Source organism: Ceratosolen solmsi, unplaced genomic scaffold, assembly GCF_000503995.2.
Source record: "Ceratosolen solmsi marchali unplaced genomic scaffold, CerSol_1.0 scaffold1, whole genome shotgun sequence".
Classification (NCBI taxonomy): Eukaryota; Metazoa; Arthropoda; class Insecta; order Hymenoptera; family Agaonidae; genus Ceratosolen; species Ceratosolen solmsi.
Genome location: NW_011948415.1, coordinates 4,089,540 through 4,116,686, shown reverse-complemented (window position 1 = coordinate 4,116,686; position 27,147 = coordinate 4,089,540). Strand labels below are relative to the sequence as shown.

General features: G+C 27.4%; 5 protein-coding genes and 2 long non-coding RNA genes across 9 annotated transcripts in view; 4 read left to right on the top strand and 3 right to left on the bottom strand.

The window, feature by feature from the left end:
* The window catches only part of IP3K1 (inositol-trisphosphate 3-kinase-like protein), a 23,710-nt gene extending 20,667 nt beyond the window's left edge, over positions 1 to 3,043 (top strand). For all 3 annotated transcript variants that reach the window (XM_011507685.1, XM_011507686.1, XM_011507684.1), the window contains exons 3-5: positions 933 to 1,141; positions 2,155 to 2,626; positions 2,816 to 3,043. In XM_011507685.1, coding sequence (XP_011505987.1) covers positions 933 to 1,141; positions 2,155 to 2,626; positions 2,816 to 3,016 — 882 coding nt within the window. In that variant the 3' untranslated portion in view covers positions 3,017 to 3,043. The remainder of the gene's footprint in view (positions 1 to 932; positions 1,142 to 2,154; positions 2,627 to 2,815) is intronic.
* A 680-nt stretch (positions 3,044 to 3,723) lies between these two features.
* On the bottom strand, positions 3,724 to 6,163 carry RtcB (RtcB RNA ligase). The gene is made up of 10 exons (XM_011507683.1): positions 6,043 to 6,163; positions 5,795 to 5,969; positions 5,518 to 5,713; positions 5,318 to 5,448; positions 5,122 to 5,248; positions 4,919 to 5,025; positions 4,693 to 4,852; positions 4,284 to 4,594; positions 4,031 to 4,195; positions 3,724 to 3,960 (listed from the first exon to the last, which is right to left on the bottom strand). Exons 2-10 carry the CDS (start codon positions 5,888 to 5,890, stop codon positions 3,733 to 3,735), a joined length of 1,521 nt encoding a protein of 506 aa, XP_011505985.1. The 5' UTR covers positions 5,891 to 5,969; positions 6,043 to 6,163; the 3' UTR covers positions 3,724 to 3,732.
* A 2,617-nt stretch (positions 6,164 to 8,780) lies between these two features.
* Positions 8,781 to 9,570, top strand: LOC105368626 (uncharacterized). The gene is made up of 4 exons (XR_913108.1): positions 8,781 to 8,898; positions 8,996 to 9,117; positions 9,191 to 9,267; positions 9,381 to 9,570. It is a non-coding gene; the product is annotated as an uncharacterized LOC105368626 (long non-coding RNA).
* Positions 9,571 to 11,876: 2,306 nt separating this feature from the next.
* Positions 11,877 to 15,132, bottom strand: LOC105368624 (uncharacterized). Its single transcript, XR_913107.1, has 3 exons — positions 15,063 to 15,132; positions 13,997 to 14,260; positions 11,877 to 11,991 (listed from the first exon to the last, which is right to left on the bottom strand). It is a non-coding gene; the product is annotated as an uncharacterized LOC105368624 (long non-coding RNA).
* On the top strand, positions 15,078 to 20,185 carry LOC105368625 (chymotrypsin-like elastase family member 2A). The gene is made up of 5 exons (XM_011507682.1): positions 15,078 to 15,302; positions 17,877 to 17,923; positions 18,008 to 18,357; positions 19,441 to 19,704; positions 19,990 to 20,185. Exons 1-5 carry the CDS (start codon positions 15,178 to 15,180, stop codon positions 20,149 to 20,151), a joined length of 948 nt encoding a protein of 315 aa, XP_011505984.1. The 5' UTR covers positions 15,078 to 15,177; the 3' UTR covers positions 20,152 to 20,185.
* Positions 20,186 to 22,382: 2,197 nt separating this feature from the next.
* Positions 22,383 to 23,201, top strand: NP15.6 (NADH dehydrogenase [ubiquinone] 1 beta subcomplex subunit NP15.6). The gene has a single exon (XM_011507680.1). The coding sequence runs from the start codon at positions 22,543 to 22,545 to the stop codon at positions 22,999 to 23,001; it is 459 nt and encodes a 152-aa protein (XP_011505982.1). The 5' UTR covers positions 22,383 to 22,542; the 3' UTR covers positions 23,002 to 23,201.
* Positions 23,202 to 24,015: 814 nt separating this feature from the next.
* Positions 24,016 to 27,059, bottom strand: Grasp65 (Golgi reassembly-stacking protein 2). The gene is made up of 7 exons (XM_011507679.1): positions 26,758 to 27,059; positions 26,573 to 26,653; positions 26,290 to 26,493; positions 25,353 to 25,570; positions 25,192 to 25,279; positions 24,697 to 25,099; positions 24,016 to 24,492 (listed from the first exon to the last, which is right to left on the bottom strand). Exons 1-7 carry the CDS (start codon positions 26,818 to 26,820, stop codon positions 24,170 to 24,172), a joined length of 1,380 nt encoding a protein of 459 aa, XP_011505981.1. The 5' UTR covers positions 26,821 to 27,059; the 3' UTR covers positions 24,016 to 24,169.
* Between the last annotated feature and the right edge of the window lie 88 nt (positions 27,060 to 27,147).

Below are 27,147 nucleotides of genomic sequence, written 5' to 3'. Positions count from 1 at the left end.
GATCGTTTGTTTCTACGATAATTTTAATTCAAATTATCCATACTTTTTATTTATTTAAATTCAAATTGTATTTGAAAAATCCAATATTCATGAAGAATCTACCTTTATTATTGCACTTCGTAAGAATATTGAACGCACAGGTGCTTTCGAACAGGCGGCAATTAAGGATGTATAGACGTTTTTATTATTAGGATAAAAGATTAAAAGATTATATCGCAACCTGAAATATAATGAAAAATCCTATAATTGCTGGATAATACTCTAATAAAATTAAACGCAACGACGTAATACCCTTCAATTATTATCAATAAATCAAAAAGCCAACTAATTGTTCAATTTATTAAAAATTTTATTAGAAAATAATTGAAAATATACGAATTATTAAAAGCATAACTAATCAAGTTCTTTTGCAACATTAATTTTTGTTAATTTTTATTGAAGTAGGTAATGGCACACTAACCAAGTTATTGATACACATATGAGGGCGATAATTGCCTTATTTCCGCTTTCATTTCTTTATTTTGCACAAACGAGCTAATTAATCTGGCCTTCTTCGAAGCTTGTAATTTTAATGGCATTTTTTTTCTTTTTTTTTCTTTTTTTAACTACTGTAAAAAAAAGGTGTCTATTTGCGTCAGAAAATTATTATTATTCATCGTGTGCGCGGATGAACTTTTTTTTCCCCGCATACTATTATTGAGTGCACTTTTTCTAACATATAAATCGAGCGCTCACTCCAATTGATTTCATAAAGCATCTATTAACGCTCTATAATTCACTCCATGAGTTCAATAGAGTCCCCGACTCTAAAGGAGAAAAATTTTTTAAAATATCCAACGGCGCACCATAAGGGCTGTCAATTTATATCCGTTACGCGTTTCATTATCGCAGGCCTCGTAACTAAGTGTTTTTGGTCTTTTCACCTCGTGTAGAACGCACTCGACCTGACGGCACCGGCGAGCGACATCTTGCTCAAGAACAGATTGAAATCCTGGTTTCAACTATCAGGACATCCGGACGGATTCGCGCCCGCGGGTCCCGGCACCGTTTGGAAGAGGCGAACCGGCGGCTCCGAGAACACCGAGCGCATGGTTTACGAGGCACTCAGCAAGGACGAGGCCCTCAAGGACTGGATACCAAGGTAATTATCACTAAGCGGTCGCGTAGAAATTATTTGATAAAGAATTTACTCGCGAAGCTATGAGGATCACCAGATAATTTCAACAAGTCCCATTCATTGGCTATTCATTCGCATTATACGCGTGTAACTTAGTAAAATGGTTACCACGATCATCGAGTATCGATAAATAGTAATTAGACTTTAATGGTTCACAACTACTGGCATTAAATTTTTACGAAAGATTGAATTTACCAATGTAAGTTTGACATTTATGTACAATACATTATTTTTAAATTTACTTTTCCTCATTAAGAGCAAATTAAAATATACAGTTGGACTATTGGCAACTAATATGAAAAGCCGTTTGATTTATTATTTTCTCCGAAATTAAAGAAATTTATCTACAAATGCAACAGCAAGTATATTATGTATATAGTATTTATATTTGTTCTGAACAAACTAAATAATTTCAATATTTAAATAATTTAAACTCGTTAAATAATTTTTCGTGCATTTAGTTAAGGATCTTACAAGTTATTATGAAGTTTCATGTAGATATTTATATATTTGAAATTCATTGTAAAATTTATCTAAAACATATCTAACCTTCAAATATTTTTGCGTATATATATATATATATATATATATATATATATATATATATATATTTGTTTATATAAAACATATATCACCTACAAATATTTTTGTGTATATATATATATATATATATATATATATATATATATATATTTGTTTTAATTAACCGCTTAATAATTAACCGATAATTCTATTAATTCACAATAAGTTAATTAAATGCATAATATTTCTTATACATGCCGGTGCGTCCTTAATTATATATAAAAGAATTTAATATACAAAATATCTAATATGCAAATACTTTGGAATCCTGAAAACCATCTAATCCATCTCAAAAGATAACGAACTACTGTATTCTCAAAAGTTTCATTCCTAGCGAAACTTAGTAGTTCGATTCGCGAGATATAATAAATAACGAAGAATCTTTTTTATTTTAGGTATTACCGAGAAGTCGAGTATCACGGCGACACATTCATTGAGCTTCAGGATCTTTTGTTTGGCTTCAACGAGCCCCACGTAATGGACATAAAGCTGGGCACTCGCACCTTCCTCGAATCCGAGGTCTCTAAGACGACTGCTCGGCACGATCTCTATCAAAAGATGATTGTCGTTGACCCGAGCGAACCCACCGACGAGGAACACGAGAAAGGCGCCGTGACGAAGCTCCGATACATGCAATTTCGCGAGAGGCAGAGCTCGACGTGCAGTCATGGTTTTCGCATCGAGGCGATGAAACTCCCGGGAAGTCCTCCCATCACCGATCTCAAGACCGTTAAATCGCACGAGCAAGTCCGGGAGACAATGAGGCTCTTCCTCTCGGGGAAGCAACAAACGCTAATGCGACTACTCGACAAACTGAAGGAACTGAGGGAGAAGATCGAGCAGTCCGAGTATTTCCTCACCCACGAGGTGCTACTTTAATTCTATTATTTATTTGATCACTAATTTAATAATTATTTATTAAATATAACGTATTTTAATTTATTACCTTTATTATATAATTTTTTATATAATATATATTATTGTGCTTCGTAATGTAATAACAGTCTTTCTCGATTCTCAATGTCGAACTTTCATTTTTCGAATATTATATTTTAGGTGATCGGTAGCAGTATTTTTATGATTTACGACAATGAAAAAGTGGGAGTATGGCTAATTGACTTTGCGAAAACCTGTGCAGTACCAAATGGTCATAAGCTGACACATCGCCGAGAATGGCAACAAGGGAATCACGAAGAGGGCTTCTTGTTCGGACTTGACAACTTAATTTTAATTCTGGAAGAAGTAGATTGCTCATGAATTTAATTTAATAACATACCCATGTGGACTGACGTATTTTTAAATCTATTTATTGTGTACATATTTTATAGGCGTATTTTAAATTAGCTCCGATTTGATAATTAATTATCAGAACCGAGAATACTTGAATTTTATTTAATTTCCTCCAATTTTTTTTTTTTTTAGCTTTTGTAAAATATTCGATTATCAGTACTTAGTAATATGTTAAAATATAGAAAAGTCTGAATGTGCGTGTCAAAGGTTATATGCGAAAATATACAATATTTGTGTATATGATGTAAGAGTAATTTTATACAAGTTTAATAACAAATTTTAGAATAATGTACAAATAATGCAATTAAAACCTCAAATGTTTGATGAAAACGAATTTGTTATAATCGTAGTGTTTAATAATCATTGACATTCAATCTTACAAATATTTTTGTACAAATGCCAATACAATTTGATAAGATGAAATCGTATCGTACGAAGTATTTAATTAAATAAACACAGATTGAATTATACATACAAAATGTGAATATATTAATTCATCCACCATTTCCTAAAAATAATAACTGCAATTAAAGAGTATTTTTGAAAAATGTTATTTATTGTAATTTCGTATCTATAGAAATATATTATATTTAATCTTAATTAGTAAAAATCTTATTAATATTAATAAAGTTGATTGATATAACTTAAAAAATAAAAAAAAAACATTTTACGTATGTGAGATTTTATCCTTTAATAACCGCTATTGGTCGAAGTTTAATACACTTTTGAGAGATTCCAACCGCATGACATGTATTTACGACATCGGTTACGTTTTTATAAGATTCGGGAGCTTCCTCCATAACTAATTTTGGCGATGCTACACGTATCGAAATACCCATGCACTGTAGCTTATCTAATACAACTTGATAATCCAATTTTCTCCTTGACTTTGCACGAGATAACGCTCGACCCTATGACCATTATAATTTCATTACACGGTTCTTTAAAATATACGATAATATGCGATAATAATTTACTTACGGCTCCATGACACGTTGAACCAAAAGTTTCGATCATTCCTCGTTCTGTACCGGTAAGAACGTAACTGCATGTTCCCATGGTACCTCCGATTAGCACTGGCTGGCCTATTAATTGATAGTCTACAGGAATTAACGGATGGTGAGGAGGAAAAGCCCTTGTGGAACCCTGGATAAAGAAAACGTTATAAATTATAACGTTACATCTGCTCTTTTGTTAATAAATCAATGTATTATTTAATAGCACAAATATTCACCTTTCTATGAACTAGAAGAGTTTTTTGCTTTCCATCGACTATGTGCTCTTCAATTTTAGCCACATTGTGCGATACATCATAAATAACGTGCATGTCCAAGTCATCTGGCGATGCGTTAAATTGTTTGGCAAACGCCTGCCTAGTTAAAAATGTCATTGAACTTCGATTCACCCAAGCAAAGTTTGACGCTGCAGCCATTGCTTTCAAGTAATTTTGCCCTTCTTCCGAACTTATTAATGCGCATGCTAATTGCCTATCGTTTGTTTCAATATTATCTCTCTTCATAGCTTTCTCCATTTCAACTAAAGCATCTGAAATTGCAAATTATTATTTTGCAAATTAATATTTCGTGCACTTTTCAACTTTATTATTCAAATTTATTGTTAAACATTATGTCTATGACAGTTACCTGTAGCTACTTGATGACCAAAACCACGACTTCCCGAATGAATCATAATACAAATTTGTCCTTTGCCTTCGATACCCATTTTACTAGCCGCTGATTTATTAAAAATTTCATCGACCACTTGAATCTCGGCATAGTGATTTCCAGCTCCTAATGTTCCTAACTATAAAAAGAATACTGTAATTCATGTATCTTTAGCAATGGTAGATTAGATTGCTAATATGATTACTTGAGGAAGACCACGTTTCTTCGCTCTTACAGAAACTTTAGATGGATCGGCATTTAACATTCTGCCATATTCTTCACAATGTTCCTTATCTTCGGCCCAAATATATCCTTTAAATTAAAAAATTCAAATAAAAATATTATCACAACGTTTGATATTTTAAAAACTTGTAAACTATGAACGAATGTACAGAAATAACATTAGACCTTCTCTAAGGGACCAGTCCATGCCCATTTCCATGGCCTCCTCTAAATCTTTACCATTCATGGGAATAATTCCTTTTGAGCCAACACCTACCGGTATGTGATCAAACAAACTTTGAGTTAATTGTTCCTATAAAGTTATAATTTTAGTTATGCTCTTGAAATAAATTATAAATACATGTTAATTAACATTTTCTACCTTTACAGGCTGTACATCTTTCTCAAATAAATTTGTTCTCAAAAGTCTTATGCCACAATTAATATCAAATCCTACCCCACCAGGGGAAACAATTGCTTTTGGATCATTCATATCGAACGCTGCCATATTACCTGAATCAACGAATAAATTTATTCTTAATATAACATTCAATATCGCATGAAATTATGATTTTAAATTACCAATGGCAAATCCGTAACCAGAATGGATGTCTGGTAGACCAATTGACTTTCCCACGATGCCCGGGAGAGCAGCCACATTGGCAATTTGTTTAATACCAGGTAAAAAACCACCAACTTTTCCAGATTTACAGGCCTGTTGTAATTCTTCTAGCATCAATTTCTCGAGCGTATCATTTACATAAAATGCACCTTCGACCTACAAAAAATCATTGTAAATTATAAACGTGAGAACACCGAAATTTTTTGCTGTATAATCAGTTATATATAATTAATAAACCTTCATATTTGGTTGAAAGCCTTTTTTAATTCTCCAACAATGAGGATTTACTTTTTCCAAATATTGTAGTTCTTCTTGATATTCTCGTATAACCATTTTTGTAAATTATTAAATGATTATTGTATAATATAAAAACTGATTTGTATTTATCACAATTTCAACGTCCTCCTATAATCTGCAATCTCAATTTTTCAATTATACCTCGTGAATTTGAGGTTATATGTACGTTTGCTCATAAGGTAACATACCGTCCGTTCGAGATTCCGAGAATCTCTCGACTAATTTTTGGAAATATTCCAACCGTTATAATTTCCGAAAATCTCTCGATTATCATTTCAGGTAAAAACATCAATCACCGCTAGATATCTAAAAAAAAAAACGGCAAACTATAGCATCGATTGTTTTCTAGCATTAACGCGCTGTCGCGTGGATATTTAAGGGAGGCAGACGACGAGCAAGAGCGCTCTCTTACTAGGGACACTACAGTGTCACAACAAGCTCTATCTCTATCTAACTAACATCCAGAGAATTAATTATGTATTAAAAGAAAAACAGACTTTTAAAGATTATTAAATGTTCTCCTATTTAAATCTTTAATCAAAATAAATATAATCAATTGTTACTTATTACGTGCAACGTATTGCTATCTTAATATTAGATTATATTCACGATAAAAAATATTTATGTATATTTTTTAATTATTGTTAAGTATCATAAATTCAGATTAATCATTTAATTAATCTTGAAAGTACGGATAACTCAGATCTTTATTTATATTGTTATTATGATAAATTGTACAATAAACTAGTAAAAGTAAAAAATCAGCTCTTTCTCCTTACATTTTTCAATATTTATAACAATATGAAATTTCATCGTCATTCATTATAACAATATCGAGATTATATATATTTATAAATTTATATGGCTATAAGCAACAGATATTCTTAAAATCACATTAAAAACATAATTTTGACCCATTATTCGTAAAGACATAATATTAACTTTCTTTTCAAAATTTCTTAATGGTAAAGAAACAATTCACAGTAACGAATTCATAAAGTACAATAACAAATGAATAATACAATATCTTGAAGTACTTTGTTAATAGATATTAATTATGGTTTTTGCTTGAATAATTAGTGGGATTAAAAAATAGAAAAGAAAGGCATAAAACTATTCGCTAATCTACAAATAATTAATCATATGTGAATATCCAATATTTTATATTCAGCGTAATGTAAAAGCAAATGGAATTATAAACATTAAAGCTTTAAAGGACTGACAATAATAGGATTAACCTTTTACAAACAAAATAGAAAGAATGTTTTCGAACTGAATAATTCAAAAGCGTTGCCCCTACCTTTTAAGTCCCAATCCCTAGGCTAATGATTTTACCATGAAATATTACTCAAACGAAAAAATTTATGGAACAGACGCTTAAACGAACCAGCATTCGTCTCTACAACATCTCCATTATTAAATAAACGAGTCGTATTGAATTAAATTAGGTGAATACCAAGCTCGAGTCTTGAAAATCAATTCAAGATCATTCCACCAGCTTTCAAAATGCTATCTGCACATTCTAATCTCATTATTTATTATCCGAACGTCAAATTGTTCGTTAAATTGCCTTATTTTTATTTGGGCATTAGCTCCTTGTATAAGAAATTACTCGTTCTAGCCTAACAATTATGATAATGATATATATATATATATATATATATATATTTAAAAATCTCGCGCGCTAGCTTATTAAATATTCGCAATCAGGGCTCAGATTACAAATAATAGAGACGGAGCGGGAGAAGCCTAATTAATAGAAATGTAGTTTATCGGCGAAATGATAAAAAAAAAAAAGAAAGACAATAATAATATTCAAAGAGAGTGTCAAATAGAGTAAAATAGACAAAAAATAGACTATGATGCTTATCGCGAGAAGATATTATTGCCATAAAATACATTAATATTGCATAATTCTAATCGAGCAACTTTAAAAAGTAATTATAGTAATTGAGTAATTATATGAAAAGTTATTATAATAATATATTTAACGCCGTCATTATTAATTGACCATTGACGATACAATTAATCGTCGCGTGCATAGTGGACATTTGAATCGCGTATTTGAATCTACTCATTGCAGCCTGGTGCACGACGAAATTTTCAAATAATCCATTAAAAGGAAGCAAATTAACGACTTAACTACGGCAATACCGTCTCGCAAGATTAAACTTATTTTTACATAATACAGAGATCGTGCACAAATGATTACTTAATTAAATTATATTAAATAATCGACACAAAGTGGGTGGCATTCGTACAAGCCAAATCCGCTGAACCTATGAACCTAGGCATTTTCAAATAGACGGCAATAAAGTCGAATGAAGCTTCTGATCGACTGACCACGCTACCTGCAATTCTACTGCAGATGAAAATAGACAGTTTGAGAGTTTTTTTTATGGCGGTTAGCGTTACAGTAGCCAGTAGGCTTAGTTTATCGGTAGATTATTGCTGTTACGGGCTTTGGTCGTTGTTTCCAAACAGTTTTGAAAGGTGTCACGAGCGGTTTTAGCGGTATTTCGTGTATTCGATGATTTCAAAGTGAACTTAAATGTAATTTATAATTTTCGTTAGTATGGCATTAACAAACGTAATATATTAAACGGATAAATAATGAATTCCATATTGATATACTTATTCATTAGTTTTGTATTATAACCTATAAATATTATTTGAATTTATTGCGAAATTATAAATTAGAGAAAGGGTAAAACGATGGATGAAATATTGGCATTGCAAGCAAAAAATCCACTAAACAGTCCGACAAAAATCAAGGAAATATTATTACAAATTTCAAATGTTCATTTTGAAAATGAAAAATTTTTACAAAAACTAGAGGGTAAAATTATCGATGAGATGTTGAAATAAAGATGTATTTTTAATGAATATCAACAACTATAAGCTAAACAAATTTAATTTTAGATAATGAAACGCGATACAATGAGATTTTGAAGGAAGTGTCTGCTTTAAAAGATGAATTTGAAGTTGAAAAACAGAATCTCGATAAGAAAATAAAGGAATCTGAAGAGTATAATTACTTATTGGTTGGTACATAAAATTTACTTTTACATGTGCATGATTTTCATAAAATTTAGTCTCTAATGTACTAATAAGTTTACCGCTTAATGTAATTCAATGTAGGAAAACTTAAAAAAAGACAAGGATGATTTAGAGTTAACAGTAAAAGTATTAGAAACAAAGTGCATAACACTGAAAAAAACAAAGCCAAGTTTGCACGATGAACAACTTTTGGAATCTGGAAAGTAAGTATTTTTAATAGAAAGTAAGTATCAATTAATAGAATTTTTTGTATTGAAATGTAATAATATTATAAAGGCGCAAACATAAACTCTATAAGGAACTGACAGGAATTAGGTGGAATTACGCTGCTGGCGAAGATTTAATCGAGGGATGTATCCTTTAATGAAATATTTTTCATTTATAAACTTACTAAAAGTCTATTAGACTTAGATAAATACTTTTTTATATATTAAGCATGTAATTGCCTTAATACTTATTTTATCAGATATAACAAATAAAAAAGATTTTTTAGAAGATATCTCATATAAAGGTGATATAGATTATAAAAACCTAAGAGATTTATTGTGGACAAAAATATATCAATCTACAAGGAATATAAATGTAAATGAAGATTCTAAAGATAACGAACCAATAAATAAATAATCGTATTGTTAAAGTTACATGTAAATAAGCATTGGTATAAATAATTGATTATAAAAATTTTGTAACAAAAATATATTTTGAGATAAAATAAACATTACAAGATTTATGAAAAACTAAAGAGTAGTATTATTATAATACTGACAAATTATTTATAAGTTAATTTTTTTTTGACTAGCGAAATAGAAGTATGAATAACATAAGTTGACAAAATAAAAGAAAGTCCTGTTAAAACTAATGCTTTAATAACAAAAAACATTACGAAACTCAGTACAGTCATTCCAATCATCAGTAATGTAACTAAAATAAACAAAGTATGGTCAATTATATTAATTAACAAAACAAACAAAACAAAAAGAAAAGAAGTAACGTATTGGGCGAGAAAAGTTACCTTCCAGTATAATAAAAATATTGAAAATAATTGCAACATTAATAATAGCAAATATTGTGAATGATAAAATTGGAATAATTAAAGTTGCAGTTATTATAGTAAAGCTCACTAATAAAATAGGATTTGACAGCATATATTTAATTGCTTTACGAACTACGTCATAAATGTTTGTTTTATCAAAAAATTTCTTGCATGTTTTTTGCATTTCTATATCTGAAAAAGATTTAAGCTTTTAAGTAATATAATATAAATTTGTATTAGATTTATATTATGATTTATTTACACAATAATTATATAAAAATTATATTATATTATAATAATAAAAAGTATCTCTAATATAAAAGTGCGATATGTTTTACTTACATTGATTTTTAACATAATAAATCTCATTCTCTATAATTGGTTCCATTTTAAAATTCTTAGAATTTTGCTTCTTATGTATAGTATCGATATTTTGCATTGTTTTCTCCATAATTTATTTGTCGATTATACAAATTAACAATATTATTTCAAGAAAACTTTAATCGCTTATACATAATTTTTCTTTAATTCACATGAATTTAAATATTTAGAGAGATAATTTAATAGTGATTAAAGTCTAATATATATTATAAATATTTCACTTCACAATTACTTCAATAATTGTCTAAAAAAAAGTAAATATTTATGCTACACCAAAGAATGATCTATTAAATCTATTAAAAAAGTTAATCTCAATTTTTTTGCAGTCTATTCTTCTATTTCTTATATCTTCATTATTTAAGAGTATGGAATTATAGGAGCTTCTGTTTCTTATTAATTAAAGTGTTGGTTATAAATAATGCTTGATAAATAATTCACAGAGATCGGAGAGTACGTCGCCATATTAAGTGAGAATAAAAATATTTACGTATGGCGGTTGCATTTAAATAGACGATTTAAACAATATACATTGCTTCAATAAAAATATCTCTTCACGCGAACTTATATAGAGATAAAAGTATTTTAATTATTAGTTGCACGAGATTATTAGTTAGCGAGAAAACGTTAAATATTAGATAAAATTAATGTTATTATTGGATAGAAAGAAATGAAGAAAATGTATTGAAAATATCTTATGCGCAAGAAATGAATACATAGTTACACATTATTATATTTTGTAAAAATATTTTTAATACTTTTGCTTAAGAAATATAACAACATTAATTTAAAGAAAGGTATTTCAATACCGTGTTATTCATTTATTGGCAATAGTCGGTGATAGATTGCATATGCCTAAAAATAATTTATTACTTATGCACGATTGTGCTCGTATAATTAACTAACGAATAAAATATACAAAAATTTTGTAACATTGTATAACATTATAGTCAATCACAAGAGATTATGAAACTTATATTACTTATAATAATAATAATAATAATAATAATAATAATAATAATAATAATAATAATAATAATAATAATAATAATAATAATAATAATAATAATGATAATAATAATAATAATAATAATAATAATAATATCGCAAGAGCTTTCATCGATTATAAAAAATATATAATTCGTGATTTCCATCGATGATATAGTATTCCAGTAATATTATAAATAATCATTATGCATTTAACGAATGGAGCTTATAAATTTCGTGACACTTGTACAAAGTAAATTTTTAACTAACGTTCAAACTAAAAATATTCTAAATAAATAATCAATGGAAAATTGTTGTATCATAAGGATAATATTATGCATAACTTATCAACGTAAACATAATAAACGTCGACAACAATACATTGAAATTCTCTTTTTTCAAATAAAACAAAATTCATTCTTTAACATTGAATATAAAGAGAGTATATGTATGTTATTATAACTTTGTATTACCATATATATTATACCATTCTGATAGTTAGATGCTAATTACTTTATTAACGAATACTTTTATGATTCAAAATAAATGTTCTATAATGTCGAATATGAAAATGTATGTTTATTTGATTTGAATTATTGTACTGGAGCGTATCAGAACACACACCTTTATTAATGCCTATAATTTGATTATTATATATAAGAGGACCACCACTGTCACCCTAAAAACAATATATTCATATATATGTAAATGTAAATTGTATGCCTATAAGTAACAAAGTAAAGTTTATTGTGTCGTATATGAAACACGTTTAAAATTTCTTAATTATTGCTCATGATGTAGTAAATTTGATTTTTCTTCCGTTTTCTTATTTTAATTTGATTGCTTATAACATTTATTATATCGATTGATTTAATCGTTTAATTTAATTAATTACTAATGGAAGTTGAAGACAAACTGGATCGATATTGATTAAGAGAAAACAAGCGCACAACTGGAAAATGTTAAATTCTACATTTGTCTCGATCGACATCGATCCAGCTGAAATATGTGCTAAAAATATTGTTTGTATGGAAAAAATGAAAAGTAGTGCTTCGTTACGTATATCGTGTCGATAAATGTTATCATATAAAATTCATAATAACTTAAATGTTAAGATTAATCGCATAACGTAATAGTGGATAAGAGATGAAGAGACGTTATATGATAATGTATTTCGAAAGAGACATCGATAAATGTAATTAAATATTACTTTACAATAAATTGAAATATAATCGTGAATATACTTGAATGCGAAAATAGAAATGTAATAAATCACGAAATATTGAGTATTTTATGTGAGAATCAAGGAAAAGTAAAACTTTTAGTAGCAAAGATGAATTATAAATTATTCCTGTAAGTAAAAATGCTTAAGATGAAAAATTAAGTACCTGGACATATTTGAAAAAACACACTTACGGTACACATTAGAATTGTGTTGTTAGGATGTCATTGACCGAGGAAACTATTATTTCTGACGTAATTTGCACGAGCAAGGATTTTGCTCCGAAAATTCCAAGATAGAAGGAAAGAAAGGCAATTTTAAGCAACCGTGTAAATACACATTTTTTCTAGGTTCTGGAGATTTTTATTCGTATATGAAAATTTTATGTACCCATGCCCAAATAATGATAAGTAATGAATAAATGTGTCGAAAATTGAAAAAATATTAAAATCATCCTTAATGCTTTAATTATTAATGATAAATCGATATTGTTACTATCATTTAGAAATAATTTCAAATAAAATAATTCTCAGATGTAAGAAAACGAATTTAGTGCCCAATTCTACATATATAAAACATTACAGTTCGGTAGGACAAAGAATTTTTTTTTTTTTTTTGTCTAAATATTACTAAGAGACTATATCATATAAAGCATGAACTGATCATATAAAGTACTATAGTGAAATAAATTGTAATTTGTTCAGTATAATAACTAATAATATAGTTTAATAAGAACAGCTTAATAATAAAATCAATAAAACAATTAATATATCTAGGAAGCTATTTAAAAATAATATTATCAATAAGACTTAATTTGTACGAATTAATTCTTATAATATTGCTTCAATAAACAATATAATGTATAAACAAAGCAGTTTTATTTTAAACGGGTTTAAAGCTTTACTTTCATTTCCGTATGATTAAGAAGAAATTGAATCGTAAGTCGTAAGAATTTATTTTAATTCAAATTTGAAGATTATTTTTAAGAATCACTTTAATTTTCATTAATAATAAAACTAACAATTCACTATACACCATTGCATAAAAATACAAATATTTTAAACAATACAAGAGACAAAATCTAATAATATGCGTCTAACATATGTGTAAAAGTATGCGTAAAAAAAAAAAAACAGTATTGAGAAAACAGTACAAAACTGCATACAAAATAGAAATCAGACGTATTAAAGTAGGTCAGTTATTATTCCGACATAATAATGGAGACACATAAAGATATTTAACGAGCCTCACTCAATAATTGAAAATCTATTTTTGCATAAAATAGATTCACCTCCGTTAAACCTTTAACGAATCGTCAAATGTATCGATCCTCGTTATCGATATTTGTCAAAAAAAAAAAAACAACAGAGAGAACCAATGTAATTCAATGAAATATATTTGCCAAACAAATTTTCTAATCGCGATACTGAGAGAAAGCCACAATAAAAAAGTGAATTCTTACAAAGTTCAACAATACGTGTGGTTCCGCAATGGTGCACAGGAGTACCTTCTCAATATAAACGCCATAAGTGAGAAGCGTACTGACTCTTTCTTCACAATCACTTTTCGATAAAATCCTTGCTTTAGCTGTATGTGCAATCGAAGATACTGAATTATTACTTAATACACCCCAGCCTGCCAAAACTGTTTCTACCCCATACAGTTCATGAACTTTTAAAGTACACAGTGCTGCAGGTTCAATTACATCGGATGTCCAGTCTGTTAACTAAAACAAACATTACATTTTAAGCGTTCAAAGATATTATAAATTGCATCAGCATTCTTCATACCTTAGCTTTCTTAAATTACGTGTCATAAACTTTTAATCATACATAATAATATTAAAATTATAGATTTTATCAGCACATATATATATATATATATATATATATATATATGATAGTGGATTTTTTTAAGAGTTACGATATCTAATCACTTAATGGTTACGTTATTGCACCAAACCCATTTTGATTATACGTTAAGTTGTTTAAATTGTGCCATTTGATAATTGAAATTACTTTCTCTTTCATATAATATAAATATAATAAATATTTTAAACTGTATGTATTTAAAGATCTGATACAAAGTAAAAGCCTATTTAACAATTCAAATCGCGTTAATCAATTAATGATATAAGCCTACTTTTATCTAATAATGCAAAATTAATAATGAGCTTGAAATAAAATTTAATAAATGTTTGCCTACAAATATGAAAATACAAATTAATTACTCGATTTAAATTTTGATAAAAATTACGTTCAAATATTACTTTTGCCTAATCAAAGCAAAGGCCAAACCAAACTGTTTCTCTCTTTTTGTTTTACATTAACATTTGAAATAAATGTATGATCTTATTGCAACATTCAAACATAATTTTATTACCAATTCTGACGTATTTTACTTAAATAAAAACATTAGTTTTTAATCAAATTTTACATCGAAGTTTATAATTATGAACATTCAACCTACATATAGTAATTAATTTTCTACGTTAATGTTATTACACTTTGTTTAACACTTCAGCTTACCTTTATAATGGCAATGTCATTCAAGTCATATTTAATCAAACGGTCACATCTCGCAGACCATTGTTCAAAGGATATAAACCATGCAGGAAAAAATACTGCGCCTCTTAATAAATCAATGGAACCAATTATTATTCGAAAACCATCGTCATGTACAGTGTTAAAACAATGTTCAGCGCTTAAAATAGTATTAGGAGAAATTAGAGATGCTGTGCATATTAAATCTCTGTCCACTATAATATCGTGAGTATTATTCTTATTATTATGCAAAATGCACGCAAGAAAAGAAATTTCATTCTCTGCCACTGGTCTAACGTTTACTCCTGATAAAGCCTTCGCATTCCCAAAATTCGATTTATTATCTATGAATTGAAAAAATAAATAAATAAATAAATAAATAATAAAAATAAAACATCATTTGACAAATCGAAAATATAATAACAGCTTATTTCTTCAAGTTTTTAATTACTTTAAGAATTACAACAAAAAGACAAATCAACAAACTCTTTTACTTACATATTATGCATTGACTGAAAATTAAAAATACTCTTATCCACATTCTAAAAAGCAATCATATTAAAATTAATGAAATGTTTTTGTATTAAGAGGACAAAAAAAAAATTTTTTTTTAATTATTAGTAATTATTTTGCGTTATTTTAAACAAATTTTTGTCTACTATATGCTCAATAATCATTAGATATTGTACATCAAAGATATATAAAACCTCTACAATCATACTTTGTTATTTATTATATTATATTATATATAAATATAATATAATTTGTAGTCATGTAATGAATTACTTGAATCCTTAAGACTAAATATAGTATTCGACATATATTAAACTTTTGATAACATAATTATAATTGCATAATATTATTTTATCTATTTATTAAATTTTACTATAATCATAATAATAAAATATACAAAGGTAAAATAAGATAAACATATTTCAATGTCAACTATATTAATTTCTTTATTATTTTTAAAAAGAATTATTGAAAACTGAAAAGAATGTTTAAAATATATAATCTAAGCGTTGCATTATCAAAACGATAAATTTCATTGTAAAATAATAAAAAAATATTTTATATTCAACACACGTTTATATTAATGTATAAATAAATCAATTCATTTAACATTATATTTGGCTTGAACTAGAATTAAAATATTTCTCAAAACCGTCATTCTGAAAATACATCAGTAAAAATAGAATAGTTGAAATATATTACGAATATTCATAAAATATATTTAATTGTATTATCATAGTTATAGTAGAAACTTATCTTATAAACGTGATTCTTCTAATTTTTAAATGACTAAAATGTAATTAAGATACATTATTTATTTCTGTACTAAAAAGACGAAAGATTTTGAAATAGAGCAGAAAATGCTTGGTTTAACCAAAATTCATTTATTATTTATGTGAAATCTTCTTCAATATTAAAGAAAACCCATTAGAAATAATATAAAATTAAAGAAAACAATTATATCAGTATATACAAATACATGAGATATTTATTGAAAAAAATATATTTACTTACTAGATAGTATTGTTGGTTCAAGCATTAAACTGTTTATAAAATTAAATTACAAAACCTCTTTGGGATATATGATCATAAATATGTGTGTGTGTGTGTGTGTGTGTGTGTGTGCGCGCGTTTATGTTATGTATGTTATATACATTGTTTTTATACATATTATTTTAAATTATAATTATATGATTTTTTAATAATTCTACGCTATCTATCTTTTTTATAATAAATTGTATAATCTATTTAATATACAATATACTGTATTTAATATGTATATGTATATATCTAAGAGATCTTCTTTTTTCTTCATATATAATTAATTATCTAATACATTTAATCTTTAAATCTTACTTTGCTTTAATTACTACAAATTCCCGAATTTTTGTTTTGTTTTGTTTCATATACACACACACACACACACACACACACATATGTTTATAATGTAAATTGTAACAAATAAATACGAAACGTTAACAAACTATGCAATTCTATTTAAATAGTTAAGAGTACATGAAGTTATTTGAAATTATTAGACTATTTTAAAAATTGTGTATTTTTACTAGTTTCTTTTTTTTTCATTGTTAATACATTGTATAGCCATGAAAAAGAAATCTACTAATTTCAATATTTTATCTATATAAATGAAAAATTATGTAACAGCATAATATGTATTTTTTTTATCTAAATTCAGAAAATATAACATAGTTTATAAGTAAAAGTCATGTAAATTCTCAGAATAATATAATTTTTATAATTACTAAACAATCACGTCTTAAAATGTCATTAAAAAAATTTCAATTTTATATATTCCTTATAGTTTATATTTTTAAGAAGAACTTACTAAAGTATGTTTAGTTTAAAAGATAACACAATCCAACTAAGTAATTATTAAGATTAAATTTTCAACATTATTTTTCTTTCGAAAATCGACAGTACTTATAGTAGTGGTATAACTATTATATTTTTAAAATATACTATACAAGAAATCCTTTATAATAATTGTTGTATTAATATTTCCTCAGTATAAATAAATATTTCTTTATCCTCTTATATAAAGAATAAGTATTATTAACGGAAAAAAAAGCCAATATATTTATTATCATCGGTTCGATACACTATCTTCTTAGTCCATGGATTTTATAATGTAAAAATGCATTATATCATTGTTAACTACGTTCTTTCACATCTATGTTCAAACAATTAACATTTTACAATTAATATAATGTATTTTTAATTTTTTTTTTTTTTTTTTTTTTTTTTTTTTTTTTTTGTTTTGTGTAGTGAGAGACTTGTCATCTATTTCTTATGTGGACAGTGTATTATATTTTGTAAGTAATATTTAGTTCTTTATATCTTTTTACAAATAAAAAATATTAATAATAATACTGTTTTTGTTGTTAAAAATATTTTAGACAACCCATATGGTGTTATAAATGCCAAACCCTTAATCGGAACGAATATTAGATCAGCAACAGATAACGAATTCCCGAGTGTTGTATCCATTCAGCTTATATGCGCGCATCAGACACCCGTTGAACAACATGTATGCACGGGAACACTGATCTCCAAAAACGATGTCTTAACCGCTGAACATTGTTTAAGCGATGCAAATAACTTTAATAGCGTGCGAATATCAATGGGCACAGTTGATTTAAATAGAAATACACATGGTTACGTTGCATGGTGGCTAACATATGTTGCATGGGCTTCACAGAGGCAAGTGCAAATAACTCACTATCAGAATGATATTGCTATAATAAGGGTAAGCTTTGTTTAAAAAAGAAAAAAAAATCGTTATTATAAACTATATGAGTTTGATAGCTATGTAAATATCTAAATCTGCATATTTGCAAAAGAAAATATTAGTTCGGATAAGAATAATGGATAAGAATAATTTATTATTTTATATATTATTATATATTATTATTTATTTATCTAATTTATTAAGCTGATAATAAAAAATTTATTAATCTGATTATAAATTATTAATCTAAGCACGAGGTATATTGTATTTATTATTATATAATGACACTTCAAATGCTATAAGACTCGTAAGATGTGCTTAAGTGCCGTGTATCAAATTATTATTAACTATTTAATAAAATGACGAATTATTTGCGATTTCTTGTTAATTAAAAATTATCGAGTCTTTTGCTTAAATATGTTATTTAGTACCTCAACTTATATCGCAATAATTGTGTTTTTTGGGAAATAAAATCGATTTTCTTTTATTTTCAATTTTCACGTCTATACTTTATTTATATTAAATGGCATTGCATTTGTAAGAACGAATATGAATTTATTTTAACTAAAATATATTTTCGATAAATCGCAGGTATTCGTACAATGAGATAGAGAACTTTTTCTCGATTTATATTTTTGTTATATTTATTTTCTTTTCGGTTTATAATTTTACTACTACCGTAAGCTAAAATGCTATTATAAAATTAATTAAACTTATGAAATTATAAACCATATATATAGAACATAGTTGTATAGAAAATATTACATTCGAATGCATTTTTCCACTTAATTATCAATTTTTGTTTTTTATACACATTCGTATAAGGTAGATTACTTTTAATATAAGTCATTCAATAATCCTCGATCACCTTATCAAAATTCTTAGATAAATATCGTATTACTGATAAGTATTGGTAAAAAAAAAAGAAAGAAAAGATAGTTGTATTTATCGAGCATTTAAATAGCTTAAAAAATAACATTACCGAAGTGAAAACAGATGATTATTTTCAACCGGACACATGCAAATGCGTATCAACACTCATTCAAATATAAAGCAGAGTGTAAGTTTTAAATAAAAATTGAATATACATTACTGTCATAGTTAACGGCAGATATTCCCAATGGATTAACTCCTTCGTTGATGCCATTCCTGACAAATTATGATTTGTACCAAGAAGATGTTACTATGGCAGGCTGGGGAAAATTAAGAAATGGCACTACTAGTCGAATCATGCAAACGGTTGATTTGAAGGTCCTAACGCAACACGAATGCAATGACAGAATTAGCAGACTCCGTGGAACACCGAGCAATCTCGAAGAAATATTCGTGTGCACCGCTAAGCAACCATTCGTTATATTGGGCAAGGTAATGGGATCAATAGCCACCAATACCAATTGCTACTTATGCTATATGTTTATGAATGGATGAACTACGACCATTATGAAGAATTAATTTCATTTTGATCAAATGTAAAATAAGCTATCAAAATTATATTAGGAATATAGAGAAAACATCTCGTTAAAAAAAAAAAAAAAAAAAAAAAAAAAAAAAAAACATAATTATACTATGGAAATTTACATTTCTCATTCATATTTCTATTTATGAACTGCATACGATATACAATATAATGTACTAATTATTATATTTTAGGGAGACAGTGGCGGTCCTCTTTTTTTTGATGATGATCTTGTAGCCATAAACAAAGCTACGGCTCCAGCTTTAGATCACGTCAATCAAGAGGAAAAAGTAAATATTCACATAAACATTACATTTTATAGACGATTCATTGTACACGTTCGATTATATCTTTGAATTTCGTATTTATTACTTATTACGAATATTACATTTTTACCAATACAAATATTTGAATAAACTTTATATTGTTAATGAGTAAATAAATCAATGTTGCTCTACGAGTATTAATAAGAAATAACAAAAAAAAAAAAACAAAAAATGTCTATACCACAAGAAACGAACATGATCGTAAGGCGACTTATCCTTCCTTAATCATTCTTAAATCATTAAGCAATCATTGTTATTTATGCTAAAAAGTGACAGGTACAACATAATACAAACAATATAAACAATATAAATAGCAATAGTTATTGAGCAATGAAATGATTGAGCCTCTATAGTTATAAATATATATATATATATATATATATATAAGCAGAAGACTTCGATTATCGTGTATAGCTTGCATTCATCTTTCTAAAATAAATTTGTATTTTGTAGATCGGAATTTCACAGTCATCGCATCCGATGTAAAATATTATTTTAAGGAAATTTCTTTAACGTAAATTAAATGTGATAAGTAAAATAAAAATCGTGACTTAATAGGTAACTCAACTTGTTTCACCTTCTTAGACGAAAAAAATAATTTAACGAATGTTCAATAAAAATATATTAAACAGATAGTACAACGATTATTGGAATATAAATTTTTCACGCAAACACTATTAAAAACTTTTATAATGTTTATTTAAACAAGTTTATTTGTTATTCATGGATCAAGCGTGCATTTTGACATGATAAACTATAGCGATATAGTGCATTTTGACATGATAAACTATAGCGAACATTAAAGGTAAAAATATAGTTTCACAAGAATAATAATAGTGGTATATAATAGTTATATTAAAATGATAATTATTTTAAATGCAAATTATCGACAATATACAAGAAGAATATGAATTTGTACTCTGTTTCGATCATATATTTTAAATAATCACATTATTACGATATTTAATTACTACTGCACATTACAAATCCGAATATTACAACTCTCCGCTAGTATGTAATTATTTTTTTTTTTTTTTTTTTTTTTTTTTTTTTTTTTAATAATTTAATTGTGTTTACTTTAAATTAACGTTACCCAAAGGCCTAAAATAATGAAATAATAAAATCTGAAATTGAAATACTTACATTTCATTAACAAAATACAGTTTTGTAGAAGTGAAAAGATTATAAATTTTGAATAAAAGAAGATGGACGCTAAAAATGTTTAATCGTATTACGTATGGACAATTACTATAAAATTTATCTCATTGATTAATGCAATTAAGAAGAAATATTTTTAAAATATGCATTCATCGATTTAAATACACAGATAAATTAATATTTTTAATTTAATTAAAATATTAAACGGTAAAAAAATTAATAATGTAAAAAGAGTAAAAAGATAGGATTTTTATAATAAGAGTATTTGCTATTTGAATTTTTAATATTTTGAATATATTACCATTTTGTTTTCTTCAATTTACTTTACCTAAAGAAACATGAGAAAAATTTAATTTAACCACCGTTTCTAAATAAAACTATCGAGAGTCATAAATGAAAAATGGCCAAAAGATCGGCTTACGTAAAATTTACAATGAGGTGCGTTAGGTTTTTATTTCGGCGTATCTCATTCTTTCGTTAAAAATTTTATTGATATGTATTTTTTTTTTAATGCAAGTATATCGACTGCTACATCTATAAAAGAAAACAAATTTTATTAACGAAAAAAAAAATGAAAAATAAAAACAAACCCCCCTTCAATTACTTTGTTCGGTTAACGATAAATATATAAAATAAAAAGCACATATAGATAAACATAATTTTATAATGAAATAATATTAATTCACTTGAATTAATACATATTTACACAGGCGCGCGCGCACAGAGAGAGAGAGAGAGAGAGAGAGAGGGAGAGATATCGTACCTCTTAATGTATCGTCCACTTAATCTTACTTAATCTATGAGCGTTTAATTTTCTAAAAATGCATTTACTCTATTGGTTCGATATCTTCAATTAATAATCTTAAATAATAAGTTCATTTTGAAACGAATCACGTAGAAAAGTTAATCATTTACCAATTCGATATCAAATTTAGCGGGCATTATTCTTTCTTTTTTTTTCTTCATTATTTTTTTACAATCGATCCCCATTGTTTCGAATGAATTTCGAATAATTCATTTTTATTTTATTCGCTTTCTCGATAAATGATATACGAATATTCCTTTCTCATTCCACCCATCACTAATTATGCAATTTACTAAACAATTTTTTTTTCTCACTTTATTACAATCGACTGTTTACATCACAGAACTTTTTATAGTATAACTGAATATGGCCGGCTATTAAGACGGTTTCATAACGAATGTAGTCTGTTAAAATTAATAAAACTATTAGGAAAGAAAGTAAGATTCGTTAAAAGTAAAATGGCAAGCATGGCAAACATTCGAAGTATCTGCAAATTAAATCGAATATGGTGGAGCCCTAAAATTAAAAAACAAGTAAAAATCCATTTCGATCGAACTATCGGTACGACTACTGTTCACAAATTCAAGACTTTTTCAAATCATATGGATAAAGTAAGTGATGGGAATCGTAAGAATTGGGTATCTTATGGATTTTCCGAAGAAAGCGAAAAACTCGATAAACAAATTATGCATTTTTCGTTTTTTATAACAATATCAATTTGCCTAACTCTTGGAGGTTATATCCTTATATACTTACCAGACTTCAAAATGAAGGATTGGGCACAACGAGAAGCCTATTTGGAGCTAAGACGTAGAGAGAACGGGGGTTTACCACCGATTGATCCAAACTTAATTGATCCGAGTAAATTTTTACTGCCATCGGATGAAGAACTAGGTGACTCTGAGATTATTATTTAGACATTCTCTGTATAATCCCTAAGATCAAGACTACAATTAAAGATTTGTATCGATAGGTAGTAAAGGCAAAATTATTAATGTTCAATTATTAACTTAAATAATGTAATATATGTTTCAAATATATTAATAAGTACTTCTATTATTATTATAAAATTTGCATTTTCATATGAGTTTAAAACCTTACCAATCTGACGTCGATATTATCTAATATTGTTGACAATATTGGTTGTCAAATTTTTCACCAGATTTTTTAGAAATAATTATTAGAGATAAAATTTATAATCTATACAATTTTATTAAGAAGTGTTAAAATGTATTTTCTTTTTTTTTATTACAATTTTCACAAATAATTATATATTCATACAGATATTTGTGTGTTTTAGGTTATTTGACTTTAAATTGCTTGCATTGAACTGACAATATTATAATTCACTGTTTAATAATAAATATACATTTCTCTTTTATAATATTGAATATCGGAGAGCAAATTATAATATCCCTTGTAATACTTTTTCTTTTCAAATACTGTAAAGAAATAAGCCCTCGTATGGAAATGTACTTATTTAAAATATAAAAGCAATGGTTCAATGACGTAATAGTAATAGCAATAATTTGTTAATGTATATTTTTATTAACTTATAAAAAAGTATTAGGAAATTTTTAAACTTAATCAACTAAATAGCAAATGTTGTGATGATTTTCAGCTTGTATACATGAAAAATCAATTATCTGTAAACAAAAACAAAAAAAAAAAAAAAAAAAAACACTAAAAAAACGACACTGCATTATAGCCGTTCCAAATATTATTTTCATAATTAATTCAAGGGGTATATGATACAAATAAATATCAAACTTTTATCATTTAAAAATGATTATTCATATCTTTGAATCTGCTTTCAAAGACTGTTAGTTCAAAAAGATTGTTGACAAAGATACTTATTTATGTATGTACAATAAAAACGCAGCAGCTTCTATGATTACCGATATTCCACAGCGAAACCATCATACTTAATATTTCAATTAATATATTTTAACCCGATATCTTTTTCTGCATTCCTACAAATATAAATTTCAAGGTATTGAAAACAATAATCTTGTCTCGCACACCACATTCTTAATAGTCTTAGCGTGTCACTTATTACTTTCAATTTTCGTATCACTGCGTTTGTTATTGTGTTGGTGAGGACATGGCATTTGTACCAGGAATTTGATTTTGTTGCATAACTGGTGAATAAAATGATGGATTTTGCGGTACAGATGCGCTGACGGTAATGGGTGGCATTCCAGGTAATGAGATGGGAGTTGTCACAACCTGCGGCTGAGGCATATTGAAATTTGGTATGTTAACTGAAACCGATGATGGTGTACTGTAATTTGGATGGAATTCACTGGCTAGTGTACTTTGTACATTTGTATAAAGTGGTGGCAATGGTGGACTCAGTGGCATACCCGGAATATGTGGCGTATTTAAATAACTAGGTGGCTCTATAACTGTAAAATAAAAGAATTCTTACAATTTTTACATAATTGCGTAACAAAATTATTCAAAAGGATCATTATAAGAACAATTATTTTTATATTAGCAATTTTATTTAATTCTTTAAAATTTTCTATACAAAATGATTGAAAAATACTATTTAATTTCAAATCGCTATATTAGATATTTTAATTGCTTTAAAAGAAAAGATTTCTTACCTGGAGGGCAGCTTATACTATGCTGTGGTGAAGTATAGTGTGGAATTCCTGTTGAGCACTGTTGTGGCGAATTCATTATGATATTCGCAGACGATGTTTGCTGTGGCGAATTCATTACAATATTTGCTGATGTTTGTTGTGGGGAATTCATTGGAATTGAAATTCCAATTGTACTGGTTGTTATTACCACATTTGGATCAGTTCTTGGGATAAAATTAGATTGAGGTAAAATTGGGGCAGGAATTGAATGTTCGACTCCAGTAGTCTCCTTTATTTTACCAATATCTGTCGAAGGTAAATTATAAATTGGAGGCATAGTGAATTGTGGAACTGCACTCGAAATCTGTGCATTTACTGGTAAAGTTGGTAGCTGAATATTTTGAGGCGTACTTGAAATACTATTCTAAAATTATACATAATATAACATTGAGGGGTGATAAATTATAATGTAATTTTAAGAGAATTCATTAAAATTTGGAAAAAGCAAATTTTTACCAAAGCAGCATTATGAGATTTGTTGTTATCTACAATATTTCGAATGGGTATTCTATGAAGATAACCATAACCTATTCCGCATCCAAGACTAAAAACAATATCTTTTAAGTAATCATATGCATACATTAAATAAAACATAAGCATATAGTACGATAACTTACCTGCCTTCGCCGCCCCATGTATTATTAGGAGTTATCGTTACTTCTCTACATGAATCATCGTCTATATTATAAACATATAATTTAAGTGGGCGAGACTCGTGAGCTTCGATTAAAGTAAATAAATCTTCGCTTTCATGGAGTACCGAATCCACGCTAATAATATAATCTGTAAATGGTCTAAGCCCAGCCAATTCGGCAGGCGATGATGGATGAACTTCCTACAATTAAAAAGTATTTACATAACGAATAATACAGATAACGATTCAATTTCACAATTGAAAATATTAAAATATCATATAATAGAATAAAAACTAAATCTCCATACTCTCGTTTAATAGAATTTTTACTATTACTTAAAATGTAATTGTAATTAAAATTTCCCACCTTATTTGTATTTTATCTTTTAATGTGTCTATACGTAATTGAAGTTATATATATATATATATATATATATATATATATATATATATAATATATATATATATAATTGGAATATAATATATATATATATATATATATTTGAAGTAATAGAATAACAATTATATAAAAGTTTTTTTCTTCTGTTCTTTTTATAAAGTAAAATCCATAATTGCAATACATACTTTAATATTTATTATTTATTTCGTCATTGATAATAATTGATTCAATTTTTTACTTGTATTTATGTTAAAAATTGAATAAGCAACCGCTGATTAATGTCAAGTTGTAAAAGGTAGCAGCGTATCAGATAAGTGGATGAATCATCGCTAATGAATTATTCAAATAAGTGTTTTATTAATAATTCATAACCTGACAATTGACATTTTATTCGATTTTACGTAAAGGAAAATTTATATTCAATTGCTAATTCAACATTAACATTGTAACCATAAAGACTATCGATAATTAATTATTATAAACGATTGACAATTTAGGATAAAATATGTTTGAAACATACCAAAACGTGCCAAACATTCTCGTTAGCACCTTCAAAAGAGCAAAACCTTATACTAACTCCGAGTAATCCCTGTCCACCCCACGTCATACTTGGTACAATAGTAGTCTGTCTTACAGATTGAGTCTTACTACTATACACGGTAATTAAAAGCTCTTTATCAACTCCAGCTTTTAGAAGCTCTTTCAATGTATCGTTATCCTGATCCTAGACGACGATAAAGCATTAAATTATAAATTACATAATTAGAAGAGATAGCAGAAGTAACAAAGCAGAAAGCACGTACCAATCTTGTATTACCAATGGACACAATAAAATCAAAGAAAGCCTCGAGGCCAGCCTTTTGTCCCGGCGAGCCTTGGTGCACCTGTTACAGAAAATAATAATAATAATAACAACGCAAAGCCATTATACCAACATAAGTGCATACAGAATATATCGAATCCATGAGATTCCTTGACAAGCTCTCACCGTGAGGACGTGGTAACCTTCTGTGCCGCCGCCGGGTATCTCGACACTGTGAGACCCTCCCATTTCGTTTGTCTCTACGTAGCAAAACGTTCAGGTCGTTCCGGGTGAATTACGGAGAACCATTCAACATTCACGAAGTAATCCGTCGTTAACGTAAAGAATTAACCACTAGTAACGCTATTATTTTTATTAAACGTTAATGTACGTGGCAGCGATCGGAGAACTGTACAACCACGAAGCACAAAGCCACCGATGTGACGTGCCCTCGTTCTCGGTTAAGGAGTTGAAAATTTCTTCACTGACATCTGCGAGAAAAAGTAGAGAACCACCTAAGTAAATAAATTCCATTCCAGTTGCTTATGAATATTATTATTATGTCATTCGCATGTT

Bases quoted from the DNA above. Each gene is read 5' to 3' on its own strand.
- NP15.6 (XM_011507680.1), top strand. From the start codon at position 22,543: ATGGCAAGCATGGCAAACATTCGAAGTATCTGCAAATTAAATCGAATA.
- Grasp65 (XM_011507679.1), bottom strand. From the start codon at position 26,820: ATGGGAGGGTCTCACAGTGTCGAGATACCCGGCGGCGGCACAGAAGGT. The intron at 25,280-25,352 runs GTAAGTTATCGT...TATTGTTTTTAG, and splicing joins ACATGGGGCGGCGAAGGCAG to TCTTGGATGCGGAATAGGTT. The intron at 24,493-24,696 runs GTAAGAAATCTT...TTTATTTTACAG, and splicing joins TAGTATAAGCTGCCCTCCAG to TTATAGAGCCACCTAGTTAT.
- LOC105368625 (XM_011507682.1), top strand. From the start codon at position 15,178: ATGGAACCAATTATTATTCGAAAACCATCGTCATGTACAGTGTTAAAA. The intron at 15,303-17,876 runs GTGAGTATTATT...TGTTTTGTGTAG, and splicing joins TCTCTGTCCACTATAATATC to TGAGAGACTTGTCATCTATT. The intron at 18,358-19,440 runs GTAAGCTTTGTT...TTACTGTCATAG, and splicing joins ATGATATTGCTATAATAAGG to TTAACGGCAGATATTCCCAA.
- RtcB (XM_011507683.1), bottom strand. From the start codon at position 5,890: ATGGTTATACGAGAATATCAAGAAGAACTACAATATTTGGAAAAAGTA. The intron at 5,026-5,121 runs GTCTAATGTTAT...TTTAATTTAAAG, and splicing joins GGACTGGTCCCTTAGAGAAG to GATATATTTGGGCCGAAGAT. The intron at 4,853-4,918 runs GTAATCATATTA...TTCTTTTTATAG, and splicing joins AGAAACGTGGTCTTCCTCAA to TTAGGAACATTAGGAGCTGG.